The sequence below is a fragment of the Silurus aristotelis genome, assembly GCF_946808225.1.
Source record: "Silurus aristotelis genome assembly, chromosome: 16".
Taxonomy (NCBI): domain Eukaryota; kingdom Metazoa; phylum Chordata; class Actinopteri; order Siluriformes; family Siluridae; genus Silurus; species Silurus aristotelis.
This window is the reverse complement of record NC_139589.1, coordinates 7297384-7321253: the sequence shown is the minus strand read 5'-3', so window position 1 is coordinate 7321253 and position 23870 is coordinate 7297384. Positions and strand designations below refer to the sequence as shown.

The following is a 23870-nucleotide window of genomic DNA, read 5'->3' as shown; positions in this document are numbered from 1 at the left end:
AGATATATATTCATCTGTATAATTATAGTACATATACATCTGTAAATTACTGTTTATAATCCTATATTCAATTTTATTTAACCTTTGTAAATCATGTAACACTGTATATCCTGCACTTGCTGTTATTGCACTCTGGTTAGACCCAAACTGTATTTCGTTGCCTTGTACTTGCACATGTGTAATGACAATAAAGTTGAATCGCATTTAATCTAATCTAATATATATTCACATGACATACTTTTCCTATATAGTGCTGGATAACAAGGGACTGAAAGGAGTTGAAGAAAGAAAAAAAAAATCTGAAAGAATATTTATTCAGATCTAGCTTCTTTACTTTTAATGCAATACATACAAAAATAATATATTACCATCTTGTACTGGAAAGGGATCCTGACACAGCATGCTCTTCTTCAGCTCCTGATAAAGGCCTGTTTTGGTGGCCAGATTCAACATTTTGTCACTTGCATCCACTCCCACAAAGTGACGAAACCCCATTTTCTTCAGCTGCAGAAAGACAATAATTCACATTGTCCTAAAGGTCCTATCAACTAAATCCTGTAAATCAAAAATATAAGCTACATAAAAGAAGTAGATTAAAGCATGAAATGTGTTCTCTTACATGTCCAGAGACCAGACCTGTCCCACATGCCACATCCAGAATAACAGCGCTCTCTTTCTCACCAGTGAAGTGTGAAGCAATGCATTCTGCAGCTAAAAAAGGAGCATTGTAGTCCAAAATTGCAACGTCCTTGAAAAGATTATTTCAAACACATTTATTATTAGGTGGATCAGGTTCAGCACAGAGCAGCTGTACAATAAGGCACAAAAGTCTGTGCATTTTTTTAATTGTTACCTGTTCATACTTTTCAGCCCAGGTGTTGTAGAACTCTACTTTCTCCTTGGCCCCTGAAGAACTATGGGCAGAAAGAACATGAGCCTTCACTTCTTCAAAAGTCCTGGAATCCGACATTACTTTTGGGAAACAAAAATATAAGTGAGAAATTTAAAAAAAGGCACTTTAAAAATAGTGGTAGATAAACATTGATCAGACATACAAACAGTTTTATACTATCACTATATTATAGAACAGTAGCTTATCACTACTATGGCCACGGCATGTTTTATTACTATTGAACAGAAGCCTGCGCCTTACATTACAAGGGTCATACCTGAACAGAAACACAGCCATGTTACTTATTTCTCATTTAACCAGTTGCTAAGACAAACTAATATAAAGTACCGGACGTCTTGACAGTAGTTTGTAGGTTGCATCAATTTGAAATATTCACAATATTAACACCTATAGTCCATTTTAATGCGTTGGGAAATCGCATTTGTTAGTGTTTCTGATGCAGACTTTCTGAATTTGTGGCTCTCAGTCAGTGTGGTTTGGCGGGGCTTGTGAAAACTGCACAGCTCACTAAACATTATTTAAGTTCAGGTGGTATTTCAGGCTAGAACTGCTTCAATTGTATGCAAATTACAGACAATGCAAACAACTTTGTTGTTGTTTTTTTTATCAGTGGCTCCATTGGAATGGGTTTTGAATGTAAACATTTTCTTGGGAAAGTCTTGCAGCTGCGTCTTCGTTTTGCTTCAGGCTCGACTTGTCACTATTAATGGGTGTTCATAAACGATTCGTTCATTTTGAACGAGTCTTTAATGTGACTCAGAAGAACGAGTCAGCTCAAAGAGTCGTTCGTTTTCTACTGGACGCGCATGAGCAAAGTTTACGTACAAGAAACAGAATTGAGTTCATCTCTCGACTCTTCTAGTCCGAGTCGTGCGTTCTTTTATCACGTGACCTCTCTCTCTCTCTCTCTCTCTCACTCACTCACTCACACACACACACACACACACACACACACACATATATATATATATATATATATATATATATATATATATATATATATATATATATATATATATATATATATATATATATGTGTGTGTGTGTGTGTGTGTGTGTGTGTGAGTATATATATATATATATATATATATATATATATATATATATATATATACACACACACGCACGCTTGCGGTGGTGGGGGGGGGGGGGTCTGCTTATAATTAAAATGCAACATTATTTTTTTCTGATCAAAGGAACGAATAAACTAAATTACAAAAAAAAAAGATTCGTTCATTTTGAAGTCCGAGATTAAAAGAACCAAGTCATATATATATATAATGAGCTTAAAATGATAATTCTTTATTTTTATATATATATATATATATATATATATATATATATATATATATATATATATATATATATATATATATATATATATTTATTTTTATTTATTCATTATTTGTTTAGCAATCATTAGACTATCTGAAAAAGTTTGTACAGACTGAAAGGGTTCCACTGCTGCAAAATGAGATGTTTTGCTGTTCTCCTTGTAGCCTGTAGAGCGCTTCTGAATGTAAACTTTTGCCAAAAAAGTCTCTGTTGTTAACGTTAAATCGCAGCAGCATGCTACATAGCAAAATAATAGCTTCAAATTTACGTATATGATCCCAGTTTACGTAGCAGATGCGTTCACTTGGCGGTTTTTTTTATCGCATTACAAAGGTTAGTTAGTTAGTCAGTCGATTAGCCGCGGTGCAGGCTGTAACTTTCACCCGCGCTGTTGCTCGCCTGTGTGCGGGGAAATCGGAAACGTTACTCCGGGGATTCGGCCTGGAAAAATAATCGGAGCACTGGGGAGTCAGGTAGTCGCTTTCTTTCATTCTTTGTGTTATTGTGCTAAACAAAACTCCAAAAAGAATCCGGTGCCAAGAATATAATTGAATTAAGCACAAAAGTTAGTCAAAACCAACTCAAATAGATCTAAGTAGTGTAAATAGTCGCTAACTAGCTGAACTAGCGCTTTTAATGTCCTCATACAAGGTAGTTATATTAAGATTTGTTTTTGAAATGAAGACTGAACAATTTCTCCTCTGCACATGGACAGAAAGACAGTAGATACAAATACACACCTTAATTTAAGTTGTTAGTTGACCTGCTTGCAACAGTTAGTTATTAACAGCGAAGTATAGTACTTACTTACTTTCTTTCTTTTTTAAATAAGAAATGATTAGACATTAGCTTAAAATGAACATAGACTGCTTGAGAGACGAGTGCACATGATTTACAGTCGTTATTTTAAACATATTATTATTCCATATGCATACATACGTTTTCATTATGAAATGAATGTTGCATACCTGCATCTGCTCCCACGTTCTGTAAGATATGCGTGCAAATGAAAAGGTTTCTACGTGTTTTAATAGCTTTATGTTCCCTCAAAGGCATATCGTTAAATGTAAAGCAATCTTCTAGTGCTTTAGGCTTAAAACTCAAAAAAAAAAAAAAAAAAAAAGCTACCAAACTACTCAAAATGGTCCCATGGTTTCCTCAATGCATATATCTTGCCTTCTGTAACTATAATTGAAAATAACTGATAGTCACAAAGCAGGAGAAGGTTATAAAAAGCAATTGAAAACTTTTCAGTTGTTTGTTCAGTCTATGATTAAGAAAAGAAAGAAAGGTGGAGGTCATCCTGGGGTGTGGAAGACCTAGGAAACTTTCTGAAAGAATTGTAGGATTTGGTAGAAATGCAAATGAGAACTCGAGAGAAACCCGGTTTGACTGTGAAAGACCTTCAGGAAGATTTCGCAGACTTTGAAGGCAGCAAACTTTCTCCAAATATGAGCTTCATGAAATAGTTGTCAGAGGAAAACTTTTTCTTGTCCACACCACAAAATCCCGTGTGAAATTTTTTGCAAATAAACATCTAAAAAATCCGAGTGCTTTTTTGGAAAAATAATTTAATGAACCCGAACATCTCCATCGGTCAGTCACAGAAATTGATCGTTCATGCTTCAAACTTGTGTTGCATCCAGTGGCTGAAGGAATATTTCACTAGAAGAGAAAGAATAATTGGTTTAATTAACTAGGAACAAATTTTGGAGGTAAAAAAAAATTAAATGAAGGCTGATGTTGGAAAGGGGACGGTTTCAACGCCTCAAAATCCAAAATGGACTACCTCAATTGCTGAAGGTTTTTGCAAGTCTCTTGACTGAATCATTGAAAAAATTGAAAAATCTGTGGATAGACCTCAAAGGAGCAGTGTGTGTGAAGGCGGCTCAATAATCTCACACAACTATAAACATTTTGCATGGAAGAATGGTCAGAAATCCCCCGAAATAAAAATGTATAGACTCTTAGCTATCTTAAAAAATGAAATGTAGGGTGCCCCAAACCTTTGCTTTGGAAAAATGACCTTGCATGAAATATCTTTAACTTTATATCTTTAGCTGTCAATTATTCTTTTAATTGCTTTTCACAAGGGGTGCCAAAATCTTTTGTATGCTTCTATATATCACAATGCTAGTTACTATACAGTTACTGTATGAAATGATTTGCATTAAACACTGTTGCTAAATACACACACACTGTTTACACACACACACACACACACACCAACCTTCATAACATAGGAACCTAATGGATTTATTGTACATTGTGAACTATTTTTATTTCCTGGAAATGCTGATTGATTTCTTTCTGCTTTAGGGTCTTTACAAGCTCAAAATGTCGATCCTGGGGCTTAAAAAGAAACAACCCAAGACTTTTAAAGTCAAGGTGATCACCATGGATGCAGAGATGGAGTTCAGCTGTGAGGTAATTTAGCTTGCAGTTTGTGGATTTCCCCCTACTAGATCTCAAATAGGGCTGCAACTAACAATTATTTTTGATAATCCATTATTCGGACAATTATTATTTTTTGTTTTCCATTCAATCAGATTGCCCCACATAATTCAGGGTATTTATGTATAAAAGTGTATTTGAAAAATGTGAAACCGCATATCAAGTGGAAGTATCTTTAATTTAGACATTTTAAAGCTTATAGTGGCTAATTGTTGAGGACGCATGGGTTTTTCTCTCCTTTGAAAAGATTGTCATGCTGGCTGGTTTCTTTCTGTAAAAAAGAAATAATATCAGCGTTTTGAGTATGCAAGGTGAAGCAATAAGTGTAAAACATTTGTATTGTATTTAATATCAATTGCAGATGGCAAGTTGACAACCATGCTTAAAAAAATCAATATAAATATAATACAACATTTGTTTTGACAATTTTTGTTAAAAAAAAAAAATACACAGACAATTTGTTCACTTGTGAAGATATAAGCATCTGGTGTATATAATTAATAATGTTATATGATCAAATGATATATGTATAAATTAAATGTACAAACATTGAAAACTAGCCCTCGAATGTAGTAAAGCCGCAGAAAAAAATCACATTTGAAAACAGAAAGATGAACTGTTATAGTAGACAAATGCTATAAACAGAGAATAGAACGAAAAACGCAGCAAGCCAACCAGCTTAATTAAAAACAATTGGAAAAAAGATGCATTGGTGTACAAATGATTAAGCATTCGCTAAAAACCACAACAGTGACTAAAAATGTAATTGTTTTTAATTTTAGATTTAGTGTTTGTTCGCACTGTTTTAATTGAATCCATCACTATGTTGCGAGGCGATTGTGCAACCTGATGCTCGCGAGTAACGACAGAAAAGATCCAATGCGACTGTGGGGAAGTTAGCAAACAAACAGTTTACACAATAGCACTTAATTAAACTACACAATTTCCACATGATGAGGAATGTACAGTTTTTGCCTACCGTGCTAATGTGACCCTAAACTCTCCACCATTTCACAAGCGGCTGTGCTCTCGTTATCGCGCAAACCCGAAACGTGAGCAGCCCAACTAATAGATAACAGCATTTGTTGACAACAAATTTCATTATCGATTATTATTATCGAAATAGTTGTTGCAACCCTAATCTTAACCCCATAACATCTACCCAAAAACCCCAAGAGGTGTTGTTGATGTTGATGTTAAATAAAGGAATGGTTTCAGGAGTATCTTTCTAAAACAGGAAAAAAAAGACACCAAAATTTTGACAAAAGACACAATAGACTTTAGATAGGATTTATATTACCATAATGTTATTTCTGTTTCTTGATTTATAGAAGGTAAAATGCAGTGTAAATCTTTCCACACACTGAAACACTTCAAAATTACTCACATAAGGCGTTCAGACAGGACCAAAAATCCAAGATACTGCACAAGTATTTATTTCACCTCTCCATGTAAAACTAATCCAATGCAAATAGGGCTTAAGTCAGGGTTTTTCATTTTCCTTTTCCGTATCCAGGCACTTTCCCCAGTTCTGGAGATATTTTTGCAACAGTGTGGTTAAAAATGCTATTTTAAATGGATTGCATTCAAACCTCAATAACTCACCAAGTTCAGTAATAATGACATTATGAAGCAGATGTATTCTGTGCCTGAACATTTCAGGAATAAAAAGATTGATGTCTCCAATAAAGAGCCAAAGTATGTACTGTGTGCAGGTTTATGTAATGAATGAAAATGTTTAAGCAGTTTAATTTAATAATGTTAATAAACTGATTTATATGTGATCATTTCCTCATAAGGGTCTTTTATTATGAATGGACTGGAGTATTGGGTTTAAGTAAATGGGCTGCATGGTATTGTATCATTACTAGGTCAAATGGAAAGGGAAGGACTTGTTTGATCTGGTGTGCCGAACTATCGGATTGAGGGAAACTTGGTTCTTTGGACTCCGGTACACTGTGAAAGACACGTATGCTTGGCTTAAGCCTGATAAACGGGTGAGTGGAGTTATTCGGTTACTCTGTTTCAACTCATAATGCTTTAATATCCCAAGCTTTTGTTTGAACATACATATTTAGGATGAATACTGAAGTTCTCAGTTTGGTGAAAACGTATAAAGCATTCCTCTCGCGGCTTCTTTATACCTAGGTTTTGGATCAAGACGTACCAACGGACTCTCCCATAACATTTCACTTCCTTGCTAAATTCTTTCCTGAAAAGGTCGAGGATGAACTTGTGCAGGAAATCACACAGCACCTTTTCTTCTTGCAAGTGAGTGAGAGTTTCTCAGTGGTTATACTTCTGCTGTATTTATTTTATGTTCCAATTATTTTTCACAATTTGCTATATTTCACCAAGGTAAAGAAACAAATACTAGATGAGGAGATATTTTGCTCTCCGGAGGCCTCGGTACTTCTTGCGTCATATGCTGTTCAAGCCAAGGTCAGTTTATATACTACAGTATCATGCAATCTTACTAATTATCCTGCTTCATTTGCAATGTTTATTTTTTAGCCAGTTAGATTTTTTTCACATTCCGATTCCATGTACATTACAAGCATTTAGGGTCTTCATTAACACATGTTGGATATTTACCATCATTTTCACACCCATCATGAATTTTACCCAAAAACCTTGCCGTTATTCATTTGCATAACAGCTCACTGAATAGATTTTCCTCCTGTTAACGGACTGAAATTTCACTTGCACTTTCTAATGCTTATGCTGGACTTGTTTTTCATAAGTTTATAACATTTATTTATTATTATTTGGAATGACAAGTGATTAGTCTTAGTTAGATTTACTAAATTATCTTCAGAACATGTGTAAATTTTGCTACTGTGTGCTTACATTGCTTACATTTTTTTTTATGCAGTATGGGGACTATGACCCAAATTTCCACAAGCCAGGCTTTCTGGCCCAAGATGAACTCTTGCCTAAAAGGGTAAGTATTGGCTCACAAGCATTTAGAACTGATTTGCATGAGATGTTAATGAGCCAGTTTGCCGATTTGCTTTGTTTTATGTAATTTGTCTTTTGAGACTTTCAAGTGAACAGTAGAAAAGTAATAAATGATGCTTCAAAATTGAACTAAAAGTGCTTTTTTTTTCATATTTCTAGTCATAGATTTAAATTGTTTATAGTGGCATTTAATGCGGTGGAATGTATGCAATGGATGTTAGTTCCTTTTATCACTTACATATCTAATGATCAGGTTTCCACACACTTTTGTCCATATAATGTATGTGCTTTTTGAACATCCCGTTACACATTTAGTCCTCATTTGCTGTTATAACTACCACTCTTTTGGGAAGATGTTGCAATAGATTTTGGAGTGTGCTTGTGGAGATTTGTGCTCATTCAGTCAGGTACTGATGTAGGGTGTGGACGCCTCAGTGTTTCGGTTCCACCCAAAGGTGTTCAATAGGGTTAAGGTCAGTGCTCTATAACACGCCACATATGATCCACTCCGGCTCATGTAAACCATATCCTCATGGTGCTTGCTTTATGCACAGGGGCATTGGCATGTTTGAAAAGGTTTTGGTCTTCTAATTTAAGTGAAGGAAACATTTTTCAGTCATCTGTCATAATTATGTGCCTCCAACTTTGTGGTAACAGTTTGGTGAAGAGCCAAATGTGGCTGGAAATATTCAGGTGTCCCAATACTTTTGTCTAAATGGTGTGTGCTTTGCCAGCTATAAACAGTAACTCTCTCACATAGAGCATAAATTCAAGTGAAGTTTATTGCTATAGCGCTTTTCACAACAGATATTGTCTCAAAGCAGCTTTACAGAAATCAATAGTCAAGGTGAATGGTGTGCATTTATCCCTGATGAGCAATCCTGTGGCAAGGAAAAACTCCCTTAAATGTTATGAGGAAGAAACCTTGAGAGGAACCAGACTCAAAAGGGGAACCCATCCTCATTTGGTTGATATCAAGACTGTGATCATAAATCTTTAAACAATACAGAACACTGGAGAGTGAGAACTAACATGAGCACTGCATATGAGCATAAAGTGCATTTAGAGAGTTTTCTCTAAAACATTTCAGTTAATTTCCATACAGAAAACATCATCATATCACTGATTGTAATGTATTTTTAGGTTTTTTTTTTTTTTTTTTTCTTCTAGTCTATTATTAGAAACACTGTAATACTGTTAGCAATTGGGTGTGAATTTTGAAATGTTTTTGATTCATGACTGTTTAGGTCCTGATGCAGTATCAGATGACACCAGAGATGTGGGAAGAGAAGATCACAGCTTGGTATGCTGAACACAGAAATATAGCAAGGTAAAACATCATACTAATAATCTTGTAGTCCACATTCAGCAATAAAGATGTTAAGACGGTTGTGATTTATAGATGTTTTTGTACATTTTCATTACGCTGGGACTATCGACAATCACTGGTTCATCGTACAAAGGTGTAGTTTAGAAAAGACATAAATACACTGATTATAGTTGATCATATTTCATACATGGTGTTGAATTTAGGGGAATTTAGATTTTCTTTGATTTTTGCTTCGCTCTTGGCTGAACCCCAGATTCAATTACACTACACAGTGCAGAACGATATAATAATAAAGAAAGCTGCTGAAAGTGTATTGTTACTACCAGTACACCTGAAAAGCTCATTTTTACAGAATTGTACCTATTCGATATCATTGCATTGACGTATGTTGTTTTAATAACATAACATAACAAAAAAAGTCTTAATGCATGAACCCATGAGAAGACAATGGAAAATAGAAAACGGGTCTGTTCTGTACTAATCACATATGCTTTCAGGGATGAAGCTGAGATGGAGTATCTGAAAATAGCACAGGATCTCGATATGTATGGCGTTAGCTATTTTTCTATCACAGTAAGTCGCCATCATCTCCACGATTTTGTAGATGTATAGAATGTATCTAGGATAAATAAATTGAATACATTTTTTTTTTGACAGCAAAATAAGAGAGACAAAGAGCTCCTGCTTGGTGTCGATGCACAGGGACTTCATATCTACAGCCCCAATAGCAAACTGAATCCTCAGAAGTCTTTCCCCTGGAGCGGGATCCGCAACATATCTTACAGTGAGAAAGAGGTACTGGATTGGACCGGTTCCACACAAACATACTGAAATACATCTCTAGTGCTTTAGTGACTAAGCGTAGTAGTTTCAGTACTCTAACTGAAGCAAGTGATCTGGTGAAACAGAAATGGTTTTAAACAGTACAGTGCTGTTTTCTTATGTGTTCTTGCATTTCCCCGTATTTTACCATTCCCTGTAGTTTACTATTAAGCCATTGGATAAAAAGAAGGACGTCTTCAAATTCTACTCTTCACAGCTGAGAGTGAATAAGTTGGTAAGATATCTGTCCTGTATAAACATCCCTGGGATTTAGTACATTTTCAAATTTGTTAAAACTTTATATTAAATATTTCTTATTCGCTTTGGTAAGATTTTACAGTTGTGTATTGGGAACCATGACCTCTTCATGCGGCGGAGGAAGGTGGACTCCATTGAAGTGCAGCAGATGAAGGCTCAGGCCAAAGAAGAGAAGGCTAGGAAAAAGGTCTGCTTCTTGTATTTTCCTAGAAAGGCTTTAATTTTTATTACACTGTAGTTAGTTGCAGATCTCACTAGAATTGTGTTATTTGTTGTCAAATTTTCTTATTCATTTTCATTCGTATTCATTTTGTGTGTTTATTACTTATACTAGATGGAACGTCAGATTCTATCACGTGAGAAGCAGCTGAGGGAGGACGCAGAGCGAGCTAAAGAAGAAATGGAACGGCGAATGTTTCAGCTCCAGGACGAGGCCCGTATGGCTAATGAAGCTCTGGTGAGAAACTTGGCAACTTGAAAAAAAAACTCGATGTAATGTACATGGATGAATGCTAAAATTATGATGTCCCTTCATGTAGCTGCGCTCTGAGGAGACAGCTGACTTGTTGGCGGAGAAGGCCCAGATTGCTGAGGAGGAGGCAAAGCTGCTAGCACACAAAGCAGCTGAAGCAGAGCAGGAGAGACAGAGGCTGGAGGTCACGGCTCTCAAGACCAAAGAGGAGCATAGGCTAATGGAGCAGAAGATGAGGGAGGCAGAGCAGCTAGCTGTAAAACTGGTGGAGCAAACGGAGAGGAGGTGAAAACATTGTTTCGTGTCCCTTCGCTTTAATTAATTTGTTATGTCCGATGGTGCACTACAGAACGCCCATGAGTGAGTCAATGTTTCCTATGTGCTTTCCAGGTCGAAGGAGGCTGACCATCTGAAGCAGGACCTGAGCGAGGCCAAAGATGCAGAACGCAGAGCCAAGCAGAAGCTAGTAGAGATCACCAAAACAACCTACCCAGTAAAACTGACTTTGACTTTAGATTTTGCTTGATGGCTAATAAAACAGGCAGATATTAAAGTTACATAATGTTCCAAGGGCTTGTTGTATAGGAAACCTGCATTCATCCATAGTGAGGCTGATTATTGTCTTATAACAACAGCTGCTTGCTTTCTGTAGCAATCCTCCTAATTGGGAATTAGGTCAGAATTAGACAGTCAGCATTATCTATTGTCAAAATGTGTGCATTTATTTATTGTTCATCTGCTTTTTCTGGTGGGATGCAGTGATTGAAATGAAAATAGACTATGTATTTTACTGTGTTAAGTTGATAGCTGCCTATTCCAGTCCTCCACCCCCACCTGGCCCCGAGAGTACGGAGATGCAGATGGACATGGCTGCCTCATACCGACTCGACTTCAAAGACTCCGACATGAAACGACTGTCCATGGAGATCGAACGTGAACGGTACAAAATGCCTTGAGTTGTTAAATCGCCACATTTGAATGTTTCACAGGAAAACTCGTTGTTTTGATACTTGCTTTTTGGTGCATGAATTGGTTCGAGATCCTCGGGGATACAAACATGTGATTGTGTGTGCGCTCATGCCCACCAGGCTAGAGTACATGGAGAAAAGCAAGCACCTGCAGGATCAGCTGAAGGAGCTAAAGTCAGAGATCGAGTCTTTAAAGCTGGAGGAGCAGCAGCAGCAGGCGGGTCTGTACAGCCTTAGGGGCTATGCTGAGCCACCCTACATCCCTCACAGCAATGTAAGTCACAAGGATCAACAAAGTTCAATCTGTAACCGAGTAAAAATTCGGTGTGACCGGTATCAGCACACAGTGGGGATTTGGTCATTGGCAAGAACTACCTGCTTTGTGCAAAACAGATCCCAGAGTTAATGATGGGGATGCGTTACCATGACACCATTGTAACTTGAAAACATTGTAAGTTGAGACATGGCCTAGCCTACACAGGAGTCTTTTGTCTGAATGGTGATCAGTATGGGGTAGTATACTGTGATTTGTTAATAATTTAAATTACAGTGCATAATTAAGCAAAACAGAGCACTTTACAATATTGTAATATATAAACTTTACAGTATATGCGTTTATGGCAGAGGGCACATGGACAAGCGCTGGTTCACAAGTGGTGCTGTGCACTCGGTTTTAAGAAGGAGAGAGACAAGATTAAAAACTGGATTTTGAAACACCAAAAACGTAGAAAAAGAAAAATACACCCTCTAAACTACCTGTATTTTAATTCTGCCTACCCCTAAATTTTTAATCACGCGTATAATACCTCTGAAAAGTCTTCTTCGGAATTAAGGTCAGGCCATCCGTGTTCTTCACAACCAACCCTGATAAAGAGTGTCTTTATTCACTTCACACAAGATCTTTTGGATCACATCATCACGCATATATTAGTTAGTTATGTTCTTCATGATAAATGACAGGGCAGGTAATATTCTAGATGAAATTCAGACAGCAGGTTTTTGAAGAATGTGCTGTCTAATACATTACATCACTGTTTATCACCAGAAGTAAGATTTGGCGAAGTTTCTTTGGCTGACAGTTTTGCTCGGTAGCTGTGTTTTAGCAGCAAAGCACCTCTGTTTTAGAGTTTGGGAATAATTTTAATTACAAAGTTCACACATTGTGCTTATGCCAAAATTCTATTTAATTTGTTCACTATTTCAATATCTACATGGTACAGTCTGACACCGGTTACAGGACCTTATCATCACTTTTACGAGATTTGACTGTGTGCTGGTGTTTTGCAGAGGAACTCGGCTTACATGACTCAGATGGCTTTCTTTGAGGAGGTCTGAATGGGTGGAAATCTGACTGGGAGGAAGGAGGTGAAGAAATCATCACTACAGTGTGCGACACTCATCAGGGAATGTACAATATTCAGCACGCCGTCCTTCAAAAAATGCTTAGTAATTATTTTTTTTTACTGACAGGTTTAGAATCACACACTAAAAGCACTATGCACAGAACAACACCGGTATTACTGTTGTAGGTAATGGGATGTCCTTTCAAACAATTACTGAATATTTGCTATGCCAAATTCTTATTTTTTTCTTTGCTTGGGGTTTTTTTTTTTGGCTTTTTTTTTTTGGCTTTTTTTTTTCGTGTCCTAAAATGTTTTCTCCTTGCATTTCACTAGAGTACAGTGCACGTGCTGCATTCAAGTTTTAACTAATGCGGAACGGTTTGTCACATCAGCCTTTCTAATTTAAAAAAAATTTACTGGTGCCACATCTCTTACTGTATTTCAGCTGAAAAGTAGCTGCCCTCTTGCACTACTGCCTTTTGTTGTTTTTTTTGTTTGTTTTTTATATATATATATACATGCATGGCTTTAGTTGTGTAATGTTTTTTTAATTTTCTAATGCAGGGGGAACTGGAGAAGCAAAACAAGTATTTCACAGCACGTCTAACAGGCCTCAAGCTTCTGGCAGCTCGGTTTCAGCTTTACTGTTACCGAGGACATAAAACTCAGCACTCAGATTTTTTTTCCATCTATGGTAAACAATTTGGAAATACACCCGAACTTCTGCTGCAGTCCGATTCTCTCAAATGTCCTTGAGCATTGGCTTTATTTTCAGGTATTTTAATAGGTTATTGTTGTTGTGGATAAAAGTAATCCGGGCATCCGTATCTTATAGTCTAAAAACAATGTGTATAGACTACAAGTCAGTTTTTGCACTCTAGTCTGCATTTTAACTTGCACAACAAAGTTTCTTGTGGAAAAACAGTCATGCTTTTACCCTATATATATATATATATATATATATATATATATATATATATATATATATATATATATATATATATATATATATATATAAAACAGACACTAAATGCTGTGAAACATCTGTGAAATGTTAGGTGTTTTCGGAAATCAGACTCATTCTCATTTCTATACAAACTTCATATCAACAATCAAAAAAAATCAAAACACGTCTAAAAAAAAAATTAATAATAATAATCATTTCGACATATGTCTTCTCCAAGTCAAAGTTAAAACATTATGAGATTTATGTCTAATTATGACTTTATAAGAATTGTACTGACTGAAGTTCTTCATTATGATTCACCAAATGCAATCCTGAACTGTAGAAACACTAACAGGACAAAAACTAAACAAAACTCAACTATAAAAAACACTTTAGTGATTTAGATTCCAGTGGGCTTTCGGATGATTTAAACTAAATCGTTTAGATTTGTAGTATTTAACTCTGCTGCACCACTCATTCACATTTCAGTGCTTATTTCAAAGAAGCTCGAGTGTGTAGTAACGCGGGGGGGGGGGGGGGGATTTTTTTTTCTTTTAGCAAATTATATAAAGGTATTCCCCCCCAACACTAACCCACCCCTATTGCCATTTATGCAATTTTTGGTGCAATTTTTTAACAACAATTTTTCATGAAAAAAAGGACATTTTTGTTTTAAATTAATACTTACTTGATTTTAATGTTTTTATTTTTTCTATTTTTTTGCAGTTTATTTCAGAATGTTGGTGCCTTCTGCAGCTTGTTTTATGCTTTCTTTTTTGCTGATTTTTATTTTATTTAAAAATTTTGGTCAGTATGAAACTACAGTTTACACAAACTGATTATATGATTTGAATTTGAAGCATATATTTTCTTAGTTACTTATAAAAGTGGCAGACTTTTTCAAACATGCTTTAGAGGTTTTTCAAAGACTTCCAGTTGCTTTGAGATTGAAAATTGGACAATTCACCAATAACACACTACTGTTGTAGAACTACATGCTGTTGTGCTTAGTGAGAAACATTCCTAATACATAACCGTATGCATAGAAGGCGATTATTCATGTTTTAATGAAATCTGCCCGTTTGTGTGAACACTAATTTATCATTATCTTTTTGCTCAATATCCACAGCTCATAAGTGCCTTATGTGTTTTGTGGAAGATTTTTTTTAAAGGTTTCAAAATGTTTATGGAGCTGCAGTATTATAACGTTTCTTCTGAATCTGCCACAGTTTACAATGTTACTTGTTGTTACATTTAATTAGACGCTTTTATCCAAAGCGACTTACAAATGAGGCAGATTTGGCTTCAAGGAAGGGCAGAGCCAAAAAGCAGCAGTCTGCTAATGCCAACCTTCTGGTCGCTGGCACAAAAAGCAGCATCACTGAGGTGTTACGTCTACTGACACCTCTTATTTGTAGTGAATTGAAAACTAATTCACAAATAAAAAGACAACTTTTTACAACTTGTGGATGCCTTTAATGATGTGTGCTTTGTCATTCTCTCACCAAAGCCAAGGGTTTAAAAAAAAAATCCAGGTCCTATTCTTTAAAACAAAGATCTGATGAATATTTTATTTTTTTTATTTTTTTTGGAAACCAATCCAAACGGCTGTCATCTGCTATTTGAAGTTACCCATCTGCAATCTTGTTTGAAAAAACAGTCCAAATTGGGGAAAACCCAATTTAGTTCATTCCCATAAGTAAGTGTATTTATTTATTTAAAAAAAAACTTTCTTTATTGAAAATGTATGAATTCCCTTGGCAATGTTTCCAGTTTCTACCTAAAGATGGCAGAATTGAGCAATTAATTTTAGCACAGTTTGTGGCGCTTTCATTTTCTCTATAACTACACCACAACTTTTACTGTTTTGGTTTTCCGAATATAATAATGGAATTATTGGAAATAACATGGAAATCAGCTGTGTTACCAAAGAAGTGCATACAGGATGTATGCATTATGTATAGTTACTCAAAATGTAATTACAAAATTTTATTCTTTTTTTATTATTATGATTGTTTTCATTCTGCTTGTAACTATTGGCTCATCAATTAGTAGTAAATTATTGATCCCATTTCTGTGAAGAGATAGTCAATTCAACAGCAAGCAGAAAATTTTTAGAGAAGTTAATGTTGTAAAACACTCCTGACTGGAACTCGCCACATCTTGCTTTATTTGCAGTGGCGGTTTTCGTGTATGTGTGTGTGTGTATGTGTATATATGTGTGTATATATATATATATATATATATATATATATATATATATATATATATATATATATATATATATATATATATATATATATATATATATATATATATATATATATATATTAGCTGCTCATTTGCACAGCCTCATCAATTATTACATCATGTCACGGTCCATGAACCTGGTCGGGACTCGAAGATGTTCCCTCACTCATCCACTCAGAAAGGAGAGGCGGGGGTCGGGTAACGTCAGTAAGGAGAGCTGAATCTAAATTAAAATTATGGATGACAAAAAAGTCTAAACCCTCAGAAGTGCAATTCAGAAAAAAAAAAAGAAAGAAGTAGAGGGGAAACATGCAAAAGATAACGGTGTGTATACAGCTCTATGGGTCATCTTGTTATGAAGATTGTGTAGGCTAATGCATTTAAGGAAAAAGGCTAAAATAAATATATATATATATATATATATATATATATATATATATATATATATATATATATATAATTTTTGTCTTTATATACAAGTTTTGCTTATTATAACTATATAAAACCCTAATTTGGGGTATTTATGTATAAAAGCGTACTTTTAAGAAATGCAAAAGCCACATATTGAGTTAAACTATCTTTAATTTAGACGTTTTAAAGCTTATAGGGGCTGCTTGTTGAGGAGTGCATGGGGGATTTCTCCTTTAAACAAATTCAGTCGTACTTCGTTGTTTCTATCTGTAAAAAAAAAAAAAAACAGCATCTGAGTATGCGAGGTAAAGCAATTTTGTAAATCTCATCTCATCTCATCATCTCCCGCTTATCCGGGGCCTGGTTGCGGGGGCAGTAGTCTAAGCACAGATGCCCAGACTTCCCTCTCCCTAGACACTTCTTCCAGCTCTTCCGGGGGGACACTGAGGCGTTCCCAGGCCAGCCGGGAGACATAGTCTCTCCAGCGTGTCCTAGGTCTTCCCCGGGGTCTCCTCCCAGTGGGACGCGCCCGGAACACCTTCCCAGGAAGGCGTCCAGGAGGCATCCGGAACAGATGCCCGAGCCACCTCAGCTGACCCCTCTCGATGTGGAGGAGCAGCGGCTCTACTCTGAGCTCCTCCCGAGTGACCGAGCTTCTCACCCTATCTCTAAGGGATCGCCCAGCCACCCTGTGGAGAAAGCTCATTTCGGCCGCCTGTATCCGGGATCTTGTCCTTTCGGTCATGACCCAGAGCTCATGACCATAGGTGAGAGTAGGAACGTAGATTGACCGGTAAATCGAGAGTTTCGCCTTGCGGCTCAGCTCTTTGTTCACCACGACAGACCGTTACATCGACCGCATTACTGCAGAAGCTGCACCGATCGGTCTGTCAAACTCCCGTTCCATCCTTCCCCACACTCGTGAACAAAACCCCAAGATACTTAAACTCCACTTGAGGCAGGAACTCTCCACCAACCTGAAGTGGGCAAGCCACCCTTTTCCGACTGAGGACCATGGCCTCGGATTTGGATTGATGAAGCCAACACGACAACATCATCTGCAAAGAGCAGAGACGAAATTGTGTTGTCACCAAACCGGACACCCTCCGGCCCCTGGCTGTGCCTAGAAATTCTGTCCATAAAAATTATGAACAGTACCGGTGACAAAGGGCAGCCCTGCCGGAGTCCAACATGCACCGGGAACAAGTCTGACTTACTGCCGGCAATGCGAACCAAGCTCCTGCTTCGGTCGTACAGGGACCGGACAGCCCTTAGTAAAGGACCCCGGACCCCATACTCCCGGAGCACCCTCCACAGGCCGCCGCGAGGGACACAGTCGAATGCCTTCTCCAAATCCACAAAACATATGTGGACTGGTTGGGCAAACCTGTAAAGGGTATAGAGCTGGTCCAGTGTTCCACGGCCTGTGCGAAAACCACACTGTTCCTCCTTAGAGGCCAGCCGATAGTCCTTCTCCATGTCCTCACCGAACTCCTCCCAGGCCCGAGTTTTTGCCTCCACAACCACCCGGGCTGCAGTTCGCTTGGCCTGCCGGTACCCGTCAGCTGCCTCAGGAGTCCCACAAGCCAACCAGGCGCGAAAGGACTCCTTCTTCAGCTTGACGGCATCCCTTACTTCCGGTGTCCACCACCGGGTTCGGGGATTGCCGCCTCGACAGGCACCGGAGACCTTACAGCCACAGCTCCGAGCGGTCGCTTCGACAATGGAGGTGGAGAACATGGTCCACTCGGACTCAGTATCTCCAGCCTCCCTCGGGATCCGGTCGAAGCTCCGCCGGAGGTGGGAGTTGAAGATCTCTCTGACAGGAGACTCGGCCAAACGTTCCCAGCAGACCCTCACAGTACGCTTGGGTCTGCCAAGTCTGTCCAGCTTCCTCCCTCGCCATCGGATCCAACTCACCACCAGGTGGTGATCAGTTGACAGCTCCGCCCCTCTCTTTACCCGAGTGTCCAAGACATACGGCCGCAGGTCAGATGAAACGACCACAAAGTCGATCATCGACCTACGGCCTAGGGTGTCCTGGTGCCACGTGTACTGATGGACACCCTTATGCTTGAACATGGTGTTCGTTATGGACAAACTGTAGCACAGAAGTCCAATAACTGAACACCGCTCGGGTTCAGATCAAGGGGGCCGTTCCTCCCAATCACGCCCCTCCAGGTGTCACTGTCGCTGCTCACGTGGGCATTGAAGTCTCCCAGTAGAACGACGGAGTCCCCAGTCGGAGCACTTTCCAGCAACCCTTCCAGAGACCCCAAGAAGGCCGGGTACTCTACACTGCCGTTTGGCCCGTAGGCACACACGACAGTGAGAGACCTATCCCCGACCCGTAAGGGCAGGGAAACGACCCTCTCAGTCACCGGGGTAAACTCCAACACATGGCGGCTGAGCCCATGGTGAAAAGCGGCGGCTGGTGTGGGTTTGCTTATAATTTTGTAAATCAACATTTGTATTGTTTTTAATGGTAATTGCATATAGCAAGTTGACAACTTCTTCTTTTTGCTGCTCCTATTATTGGTCGCCACAGCGGATCATCCGTCTCCATACCCCACTGTCCTCTACATCTGCCTCTTTCAAACCAACTACCTGCATGTCTTCCCTCACCACATCCATAAACCCCCTTCTTGGTCTTCCTCTTTTCCTCCTTCCTGGTGGCTCCATCCTCAGCATTCTCCAACCGATATAACCCATGTCCCTCCTCTGCACATGTCCAAACCATCTCAATCACACCTCCCTCACCTTGTCCCCAAAACGTCCTACATGCACTGTCTCTCTAATAAACTAGTTTCCAAATCCTGTCCATCCTCATCACTCCCAACAAGAAACCTCAACATCTTCAGCTCTGCTACCTCCAGCTCCACCTCCTGGGTTTTACTCAATACCACTGTCTCTAAATCATACGACATAGCAGGTCTCACCACAGTCCTATAAACTTTAACTTTTACTTTTGCAGATACACTTCTATCACAAATCACTCCTGCCACTCTTTTCCACCCACTCCACCCTGCAGTAACATACTATAAAAATATAAAATGCACCTGTGATATTTTATGCATTGTTTTAAACAGATGTCCAAATGCACCTATATTTACTAAACAATTGGCTCTGTAGAACTGCTTAGTAAGTAAAAAACAGAAGTTTTTTTTTGTAGTCATCTGGTGCAATGTTGCAACCATCTGCTAAATCAAAAAGTTAGATTTTTTATCATATGCTTATTACATAAATTATTCAAGGTGTCATAGTGAGTAGTGTTGCTGCCTCAAATGGTGAAACGATTGGTCTCAGTTACTGAAGTATTGGTGTCTATGCAGTGAAAAACTCTGTTTTACACCACAAGGTTTGGTACTGCCCAGACTAACATTATTATTTACATGTATAGCATTTGCCCTTATTCAGGCTGACCTTACATTTTTGTAATTTTATACAACTAAGCAGTTGAGGGTTAAAGGACTTGCTCAAGGGCAAAGCCATGACAGTGGCTTAGTGGGATTTAAACCCACGACCTGTCAATCAGAAGTCGAACATTTTATCCACTGAGCTACCACTTCCTGAGGGTTGCTTGTTTAATTATTGCATATGCTTTACTACAGCATGTGCCATTGTTTTGATTGTAGTCTTCCACCGCTGCTTTGTTATCCCACTGTAGTCACCTATATCATGTTAGTCCTTAATTACATAGTCTGTTTTATGTTTTTTTGTTTTTCTTTGTGAAGTCTTATTCTAATCTTTGTATGTTATTGTTCTTCCTGCTTTTCAACAATGCCTGTTTTCAGTGGTACACAAAACATGTACTTAAGGTAAAGTAGAGATACAGTAGATAAAATATTACTCCAGTAAAAGTAAAAATTCTCCCTTTAAACTTTCACTTGTGTAAAAGTACAAATATATTTGCCTTTAAATGTACTTAAGTATCCAAGTAATATAATTTTTTATGGCTATAATGTTCCTATTATTATTTTTATCACAAGACTCTTTGCTTAATCAGCTCGGTTTATGTGAAAAGACTCTAATGTTACTGTTAGCACACCAATCTATTAATAGAATGATATTAATGAGTTAAACAGTGATTAATATCTAATACATTATCATGAGCTCAAAACCTTCTTTTCAACAACATTTGATGGAAAAAACACAAATAAGGCCACAGATGTTGTGGCAAGTTAGAGTCAGGATATTCTTTCGAAATGTTCTGCCTGCTGCTAAACTGACACTGAACTGTATGTTTGTGCTAAGTAGATTCCACCAACCAGCAATGGTGGTTTTAGCTTGAATGAAGCCCTGGGTGAACCACGCCATTACCCCAACGTCTCCCCGATGATTAGTTTCCGCTTTGAAATGCTCCTCTCTGCTTTAGCTACCATCACTGGTTGAGAAAGACATAAACTCTGAACAGTCCATGAAGGTAAAAATGTTTCTGAAAGCTCCATTTCATGTATAAATATACACACTATATGCATTTATTGTACAATTAAATACACGTCATTGTGCACAATTTATAAATCTCTCAGAACCAAGAACCATACAACCCCTTGGCTAATTGTAGCCATAAGATACATACAACATCTATATACATATAATATATGTCTTATAAATTAGCCTTTTAAGCTGCAATGGCGATTCCCCTTACTGAACTCATTTTAGGACCTATTCAGTACAATAAAACCTTTATGACTTCACCGTAATTAAAGGTAACCAAAATAAATAGGGGCAAGAAACTAGACCAGTTAGACTGTAATTGTTTTGTTGCTACACACATTATGATAAAGTACATACTATAAATTGTTATGCAGCTAAAATAAATATTTTTGCTATATGTCTAAAAGCATAGCAGGCAGCACAGCATGATGTTTGGTTTGGTTTAACTAGAAACCCTTCGATTCAATAAGACTTTTATTATCTTGTGCAAAATACAAGTACCAATGAAATGATAGCATATAATACAGGGGTCTTCAACATTTTTCAGACCTCTTAGGCGATGGGGCAGAGTCCCCCTGATACAAAATGTGTCAAATATAACCACTGATAATAATAGAAACCAGTCATATTATGGCAAGTATATTTTGATAAGAAAGTATATGATGTGAGAACTATATTTTCATATATTTTTTAATCTTTAAAAAAGCTTTATGCATCATAACAAACATATAGTTTGCAATTAAAAATGACAATTTATTAAGTTGTGCACAGTTGTCTTTTATTTGAATAGATTTGCACTTTTATACATTTTCTTTTTACTATCAGGTGGACTATTAGACATTTATATAAACTTCAGCTTAAATTTTACTGTTAGGTGGACAATTCTATATTTACATGAACATCAGCTTTAAGTTAAAAATAACTTTAATGTAATAATTATTATATTTTTTGCATTATTAAAAATTCACCATTAATTAGCGGACCCCTGCTTGAAGACCCATGATCTAACACACACAGACACACGCATATATATAAATACAGAGTAAATACAGAGGTGTTTATTGCAGATAAAGTAGGTAAAAAGAGATCATGTAATAATTATAGTGTATTGTAGAAAGTAACAGTATTGAAAACAGGTTTAATAATATACAGTAGTTTGTTTGTTTGTTTAACCTGCATTATATTGAGTAATATGTCCATTCTCTACAGGAAGTTAAAGTCAGTAGCAGTCATTTATCTCGACTGGCAAAGCAAATTTGTCCTTTTTGGCTGTCATGCCTTCTGCTAAGAACAAGTCATCAAGTTTAATTGAGTAGACTTGGATTGTTCTGCACAGTAGACTGCATTCTGCTCCAACAGTATCAGGCTGTAGACTTTAACAACCAGAGGTATATTTTATAATTCAGTGATTCCTGTGATGTTTCTTTGATTCTTACCTGCGATGTGCTTAATAGCAAGTCAGCTTTTTATATTTTGCTTATGTATACTGCCTTGATCTTTTTCCCATGAATTATTAAAACATTGTAAAGAGTTACCCGTGTTTTTTGCGCTGTCCTTTCTTCAGACAAAAGGCAAGTGTCCCTTTCCTCCTTGTGTCTTGCCAGGCTAAATTGTGTATGGATTTTTCTGTCCTAGTTTCTGAGCTGCCATGTCCTGAGGTCCCATGTCACATCTGTTGATTTTGTCTTTCCCTGCTGCAGCCTCAGATCGACCCTGTCTCACTGGGGAGTGTGAAGTGCTCACACGTCTTCTCTGGCAGCAGCTGCAAAGAGCAGGTCCTTGAGGAGCATGCTGGGAATGTAAGACGCATGACTGCATTTTTCCCCCTACTGAATGTACATGGATTTTTCTTACGTTTGATAAAGCAGTGGAGTTGCATTATGTTCTAGACACAGCATTATGTATTGGTTTTGTGTGGAATATCTGCAGCGTTCGCTCACACAGGGACCTTAATGACAACGTCATTATCACCATAATTAGTGTCAAAGAATCGAGCAAAGAAAAGGTGTTTGGCGTTCCTAGTAAATAATAATTCATGTCAAATGTATAAAAATAGATAAAGGTCTCAACTAATGTCCTGTGGAGTGATGGGGCTTACTTTGAGAGGGAAAACCAACAATCGTTCATTAATGATCTAATTTCTCTAAGCACCAAGCCATCTGCTTTTCTGTTAATTTGATCAATGTGTAAAGAAATAATAAATAAACAGTTTTCATACTACAACTAATCCATTTTAAACTGTTGGTGACTCAAAATGGATTGTTGTCTACATGAGAAGGGCAACATGGAATAAGAAAAACAAGTTCATCGTTGCTGAAGGGCCTTAATTCCTATGACTTAGAGCAGAGCATGTACATCACTTCAAGAAGAAAAGTGGAACAAACACATTCCATGGCCGAGGCAGGCTCCAGTAAGTATGCCTAATACATTGAGTTAAATTTAGGATGTGCAAGGGACTGTTTACGATCAGGAGAGGTCTTGATAAAAGAAAAAGCCTTGATAGATTAACAGGTAGAAATAAGAGTTGCGACATCTCTCAGGGTCAGTTCTAATCTGGTCCCGTCTCAGTGGCCTTCATGATATTAATGTCACATGGGTGATTTATAGTAATATAGAAATTCTACTGACAAATTAGAATGAGTAATTTAGAGGGGGCAGCTTTGTCCCCTCCTTGTGCATTTTAAAGATCATGCATTGTTGTCAGATTTTCAGCGTTTGCTTTCGACACATTTCTAATAAAGATTCTTTTAGATTTGGAGAAGTTTTGTTTTCTTTGCTTACTCTTTAACCTTCGTCGGAGTATGAAAAAAAATCATCAGCCATTAACTGAGAAAATCACAGGCATCACAGAACACCCATTTGTTTATATCCGAGGCCATTCTTATTGTTATGATGAATAAGTACTGTGATCTGGGAAACTGTCAGGTGTTGTTGTGGCTGTAGTCATGAAGATGAAAAAAAAAAGACTTT

At 37.5% G+C, this 23870-nt stretch overlaps 2 protein-coding genes across 2 annotated transcripts in view; one reads left to right on the top strand and one right to left on the bottom strand.

Moving 5' to 3' along the window:
- Nucleotides 1–23870, bottom strand: part of mettl27 (methyltransferase like 27) — a 147997-nt gene that overhangs the window by 2533 nt on the left and 121594 nt on the right. Inside the window, exons 2-5 of the mRNA XM_083564778.1 lie at nucleotides 3217–3327; nucleotides 854–972; nucleotides 620–748; nucleotides 369–504 (exon numbers count right to left, since the gene is read on the bottom strand). Coding sequence (XP_083420904.1) covers nucleotides 369–504; nucleotides 620–748; nucleotides 854–972; nucleotides 3217–3304 — 472 coding nt within the window. The 5' untranslated portion in view covers nucleotides 3305–3327. The remainder of the gene's footprint in view (nucleotides 1–368; nucleotides 505–619; nucleotides 749–853; nucleotides 973–3216; nucleotides 3328–23870) is intronic.
- Nucleotides 2311–15264, top strand: nf2b (NF2, moesin-ezrin-radixin like (MERLIN) tumor suppressor b). The gene is made up of 17 exons (XM_083564761.1): nucleotides 2311–2721; nucleotides 4568–4675; nucleotides 6574–6699; nucleotides 6851–6973; nucleotides 7061–7144; nucleotides 7578–7646; nucleotides 8911–8993; nucleotides 9491–9566; nucleotides 9651–9788; nucleotides 9976–10050; nucleotides 10147–10260; nucleotides 10408–10530; nucleotides 10613–10830; nucleotides 10936–11038; nucleotides 11346–11485; nucleotides 11634–11787; nucleotides 12801–15264. Exons 2-17 carry the CDS (start codon nucleotides 4586–4588, stop codon nucleotides 12846–12848), a joined length of 1764 nt encoding a protein of 587 aa, XP_083420887.1. The 5' UTR covers nucleotides 2311–2721; nucleotides 4568–4585; the 3' UTR covers nucleotides 12849–15264.

Bases quoted from the DNA above. Each gene is read 5' to 3' on its own strand.
- nf2b (XM_083564761.1), top strand. From the start codon at position 4,586: ATGTCGATCCTGGGGCTTAAAAAGAAACAACCCAAGACTTTTAAAGTC. The intron at 8,994-9,490 runs GTAAAACATCAT...ATATGCTTTCAG, and splicing joins GAACACAGAAATATAGCAAG to GGATGAAGCTGAGATGGAGT. The intron at 9,567-9,650 runs GTAAGTCGCCAT...TTTTTTTGACAG, and splicing joins TTAGCTATTTTTCTATCACA to CAAAATAAGAGAGACAAAGA.